Source organism: Cyprinodon variegatus, unplaced genomic scaffold, assembly GCF_000732505.1.
Source record: "Cyprinodon variegatus isolate N-32 unplaced genomic scaffold, C_variegatus-1.0 Scaffold751, whole genome shotgun sequence".
Taxonomy (NCBI): Eukaryota; Metazoa; Chordata; class Actinopteri; order Cyprinodontiformes; family Cyprinodontidae; genus Cyprinodon; species Cyprinodon variegatus.
In genome coordinates, this window is record NW_015151204.1 from 397531 (window position 1) to 403530 (window position 6000).

The window sequence follows — 6000 nt, forward strand, 5'->3', positions numbered from 1 at the left end:
CACGCCTAAGTCCCTGAGGTCAGGGAAATCAAGGTAAAAAATAAAAAGGCCTCGGAAACGGTTCTTACCCGCGGATATCGGAGCCGGAAAGGTTTCAGAAGTCTCTCAGCCTCAGAGACTTCTCCCTCACCCGTTCCTGAGAGGATAAGAACAGAAATACAAAACATTCAGAAAGCTTAGCGGGGGAGAAAAATGTTTTCTTTACAGTAATTCAGAGGTAAACCTACCGAGGACGAATGTGAGGAAGGTATGGTAGCAGAGCAGCAGCAGAGCACACAGCATGGAGCGCAGGTTCATTCCTGTCGCACCGTCGCAGAGCAGAGACAGACCATATTCCTACAGCAGAGCACAGGTGCAAAACATCTACTAGGCTGTAAGATGCTGCAGAGGAAATGGAAGACATGATCAACATCCCACCTTATCACCGGAAAAGCCTGCAAACTCCAACATTTTGAGTATCCGAGGAGGAAACAGAGACAGAGTCTGAAAGCAAAGAACATTTGATCAGTTTCAAAGATACAAGAACACAATTTTACAACAATATTGATCTAACGTTGTACGTTTTTGCAAGAAGCCCTAAAATCAGATAAATATGGCAGAACATTGACGTAAAGAATTGATTTGCTAAACTAAACCAGTGAAACGTTGAAAACAATTTTCCAATTTGACCAATTTGAGAGCAGCTTTTAACTCACTTTACTTTCTTCTTGCTCACATATATACATTATTCTCCATGAAATCTTTGTTTCTGCAATTTTTTATTTCCTGCTTCTTGCACAGGTATTTCCTGCATTTGCTTGCCTCTTCCTCCTCCTGTGCTAACTTCCCTGTGTCTCTGCTTGTGGATTTTATTGCTCTTTCTCAGACTTGCAGGAAAAAGTTGATTCAAAGCAACAAAATAAAGACTTTTTTTGTTTGCATTAGATTTTCAGCTTATAATTTTGTTTAATGTCTTTTATTGTAAAACCATTTTATTTTTAGAAACTTTTACTGAAGTTTTTTGAAATGCTACAGAACATTTTGTAGTACTTTAATTATAATTTATAGTACTAAAACAGTCTCAAGGCAAGTTTGGGAGCAAATTTTCCTCTTAGCCACGTTGTCTTTCTATTGGCTGGAAAGGTATATAGGCAATGATCTGACTTCATATATTTGGGAGGAAGAAGCACTTGATGCAAGCATTAGAAGTTTTAGTAAAAGAATGAGATAATGCTCTCAAATTGAAAATGTGGGTTCTTGATTTTTGCAGGACATTGACATGTCATTTATGCTTCAATGGCATTCAGAGTGAATAAAGAAGGATACGTAGATGCTATATTTGGGGGTTCAGATCTGATATTGATTGAAATTCTTTGCCTCTATCCTTTTTTAAAAAAAAGTTTCTTACTATTTAGTAAATAAGAAATGGGTCAGTTGTTCTAATACCTGATGTTGTTAAGTATTATTCACGGTTTAAAAAAATATCACTGCATCAAACCTTTTCTATCACTGCATACCATAAAATAAGTAATAAAATTAAGTAAGATTCATTTTGATATCCTATCTGGTCAATATCCGTATTAGTCACAACCCAACGCTGCAATATTGGTCTTATATTGTAAGGTGACTGTATTTTTACGATCTAATCTGGGGTCATTTCCAGTTCATAGATAAAAATTAATGCATTTTATGAAAATTAAAATAGGAAATGGGGATGGTGATGTTTTTATCCATGTTTACATATTTAATAAAAAATCTAGTGTGAAATCCAGGATTATGCCTCTTCCATTTCCTAAGATAAATAATATTAATCAATCAGTAGTTTATTAGTGCCATCTGGTCATTCAGTCTTCTGTGCCATCTTTCCTCATTATTAAAATGACATTGTGTTCAGGGACTGGCCAGTTTGCATCAATACAGAGTCTGCATGTTTTGCTCCTATGAAAACAAAGAGCTCCAGTTTCTAACTGAAGCTTTTTACAGTTAGTATCAGGATCAAAATATTTTCTCTTATATAGCAGAACGATGTGTTACAAAAACTGATTTGATATTGAATTAATTTTAACTTCTGCTAATGTTGTTAGCTTTCGCTAATATAGTAAAGAGCAGATCACAAGCTGATCACATTCGGGGATTTTTATCGCACCTATAATATCTTAAAACTTTGTGTCAGTGATGCAGTGTCTACATGTACACCAGTCAAATGCAATACAATAAATTACAACTGGTAATGTTAGCCTTCCTGTGTTTACTCTGTAGATTCCAGTCCTGGAAGACCCACTGATCTCTATTTAATCGATTGCTGATAGGCCTGAAGTCACCTGCCACCATCTTGGTACTCCCCACTCTCATGGAGTCGCACCATAAAAATGCCTTTAATGTAACCTATTAATGTATTACCACAACAATGTAATCAATACATGTATAATTACATTTACATCATCAATTTACCACCTTTGACACATCAGATAGTATGTCTTTATGTGTAATATTCTTAATATCTGACAACAATATTATTATGCTCCATTAATACACTAATTTTGTTGAGATGGATTTAAATATGATATATTACATGATTTTTAGACTTAATACCGACTATGCAATGTGATGCGTCTATTTTTTACCATAAATTACAGCAATCTACTGATGCTATAAAACAGCAAGTCGGAGTCAAAGTGACAAATTTATCTTTATTTTCAGTCTTAAGCCTCCCTGAAAATGAGAAAATTGTCATATTCGAAATATTCATTATTAAGAGAAAATCATCTTATTTGCATCATCAGTGTATAGTTTGTGACCTACCAGGTTAAATGCTCCCACTCCAAAAGATATTCCTCCCTCTAAGTGAATGTGGCTCGGTCCTTTGACACAGTTGTGGGATTTTATGAAGTTATGCAGGTCTCTGCATCACATGCAAAGAAGTAGAGCAAACATTTAACAAACAAATTCCATGAAAAACAATCACACGTCTATGTAAAAATCATCATAAAGCAACTTTAGAGAAAACAATAATCACATTAAAAATTTGGGGCAAATAAACCCCAAAATAAGTCACACAAAATTGTAGAGTTGGACTGTTTTTGTATTTCTTTTTTTTGTACTTCTGTTCATTTATCATTTCTTTCTGCTTTTCTAATCCTAAGTCTACAATACAAAGTTTTACTGATTGCAAAGGTGTTCAGACTCATTTAAACTTTCAGTTTCTCAACAACAACCAAAAACCTCAAAATGTTGTTCAGGAGGAGGTTTTGTGGTGAATCAGCACAAATTATTGCACAACTGTGAGATGAAAAGGAAATGACACACAGTTTACAAGATTCGTCTCTAGTAGGAAATATAAATCTTAATCATGTGTAAGCATTTCTATCCAGCTCCCTCTCGTCTGCATTTATAGTAGTTTAGCTACGTCTATAACAGCTTTACAGTTTTGCCTCTTTGTAACCGATTATGAATATAAACATATGTATAAATTATACACTACATAAGCGCATCCTAGATCTGAATAAATGAAATATTCTCATTGAATACTTTGCTCTGTACAAAGCTGAAGTTGCTGAAAACAAAATCAGACAAAAACCATAACTGGAAATCAAATGTATTAACCAATGGAGGTCTGGATTTGGAGTCGCACACAAAATTAAAGTGGAAAAACTTGCTACAGGCTGATCCAACTTTGATGTTCTGTTCTTAAAATAAGTCAAAATGAGGCTTAGCATTGTGTATGGCTTCACTGTGCCTGTATGACCTCCCTACAATGCCTAGGATGGCTCCTGAGGAGGTGGTGGATGGTCTGCAGAGGGATCTCCTTCCAGACCTGGACTAAAACTCCTCAACAGTCTGTGGTGCGACATGACGTTGGTGGATGGATTAAGACATGATGTCCCAGATGTGATAATTTAGATTCAAGTCAGGAATGGGCGAGCTAGTCGATAGCTTTAATGCCTTCATATTGTAGGAACTACTGACACACTCAAGCCACATTGTCTTGCATTGGGAGGAAGCCAGCACCAACACCTAATGGCAGTCATGCTACCTCTTGTGAGCACATGGAGGGCTGTTCGGCCTGCCAAAGGAATGCCACCCCATATGATTACTGTCCCACCGCCAAACCGGTAATGCTGAAGGATGTTGCAGGGAGCAAAACGCTCTCCATGGTGTTTCAAGATTCTGTAACATCTGTCACACGTGCTCAGGGTGAACCTGGGGTCATCTGTGAGGAGCACAGGGCGCATGTGGCCAATTTGTGAATCCTGGTGTTTTCTGGCAAATGCCAAGCAACCTGCATGATGTTGGGCTGTGAGCACAACCCCTATCTGTGGACTTTGGGCCCTCATACCATCCTCATGGAATCAGTTTCTAACCATTTGTGCAGACACATGCACATTTTTGACCTGCTGGAGGTCATTTTGCAGGGCTCAGGCAGTGCTCCTCCTGTTCCTCCTGGCGGAGGTGGAGGTAGCGGTCCTGCTGCTTATAGTTGACCTCCTAGGGCCTCCTCCATGTCTCCTGGTGTACTGACCAATTTCCTGGTAGCGCCTCCAGCCTCTGGACCCTATGCTGACAGACACAGCAAAACTTCTTGCCATAGCTCCCATTGATGTGCCATCCAGGATGAGCTGAAAGCACCTGGCTAATTGTCAATTATTTCCATTTGCAAAACAGCATGTGAAATTGATTGTCAATCAATGTTGCTTCTTAAGTGGACAGTTTTATTTCATAGAAGTTTGATTTAATTGATTGATAATTGATATTGTATTGTTAACGTTCCCTTTTGTTTATCAAAGTATATATATGAATGAATACACAGTAAAAGTAAAAGTTAAACATTTGCATAAAAAAATGTAAATTATTCTCTAAGCCCTGTTCTTTGAGAGTTTTTTCAAAGTTAAGTTAGTTTTTTTTTTAAATGTGTTCTTTTCTTTCACTAACAGAACAAATTTTTCTCTATAAAATTGAGTTTTATCTGAAAACAACAGTTATAAGTCTTTCAAAGACTCAGTTACATTCAGGTTGGCTTTATGACTGAGTTATTATCACAGAAGTTANCTGCTTTTTGCTGTAGATCTTCTCAAATCTGGGTTGCAGTGTCACAACTGTCCATTATGCTCAGTCAAGCAAGCGCTGTTTTTTTTTGTTTTTTTTTTCTCTTCATTCATCCATACCGCTTCCCGCGCCCCCCCTGCAATGGCATTGCGCCCCCCCTAGGGGGCGCGCCCCACACTTTGGGAACCACTGGTGTATGGCATCACTGTGCCTGTATGACCTCCCTACAATGCCTAGGATGGCTCCTGAGGAGGTGGTGGATGGTCTGCAGAGGGATCTCCTCCCAGACCTGGACTAAAACTCCTGAACAGTCTGTGGTGCGACTTGACGTTGGTGGATAGATTGAGACACGATATCCCAGAGGTGATCAATTAGAGTCAGGTAGGGAACGGGAGAGCTAATCCATAGCTTCAATGCCTTCATACTGTAGGAACTACTGAAACACTCAAGCCACATTGTCCTGCATTGGGAGGAAGCCAGCACCAACACTTAATGGCAGTCACGCTACCTCTAAAGGATGTTGCAGGGAGCAAAACGCTCTCCATGGTGTTTCAAGATTCTGTAACATCTATCACATGTGCTCAGGGTGAACCTGGGTTCATCTGTGAAGAGCACTGGGCGAAAGCGGTCCATTTGCGAATCCTGGTGTTTTCTGGCAAATGCCAAGCATCCTGCATGATGTTGAGCTGTGAGCACAACCCCCATCCGTGGACTGAAGGCCTTCATACCATCCTCATTGAATCAGTATCTAACCATTTGTGCAGACACATGCACATTTGTGACCTGCTGGAGGTCATTTTGCAGGGCTCAGGCAGTGCTCCTCCTGTTCCTCCACGCACACAGTCAGAGGTAGCGGTCCTGCTGCTTATAGTTGACCTCCTAAGGCCTCCTCCATGTCTCCTGGTGTACTGACCAATTTCCTGGTAGCGCCTCCAGCCTCTGGACCCTATGCTGACAGACACAGCAAAACTTCTTGCC

General features: G+C 39.3%; 1 protein-coding gene across 1 annotated transcript in view; it reads right to left on the bottom strand.

Moving 5' to 3' along the window:
• Nucleotides 1-6000, bottom strand: part of LOC107098146 (tetratricopeptide repeat protein 39A-like) — a 34514-nt gene that overhangs the window by 15120 nt on the left and 13394 nt on the right. Inside the window, exons 7-10 of the mRNA XM_015395631.1 lie at nucleotides 2782-2881; nucleotides 418-483; nucleotides 228-336; nucleotides 69-136 (exon numbers count right to left, since the gene is read on the bottom strand). Of these exons, the coding sequence (XP_015251117.1) occupies nucleotides 69-136; nucleotides 228-336; nucleotides 418-483; nucleotides 2782-2881 (343 nt within the window). The remainder of the gene's footprint in view (nucleotides 1-68; nucleotides 137-227; nucleotides 337-417; nucleotides 484-2781; nucleotides 2882-6000) is intronic.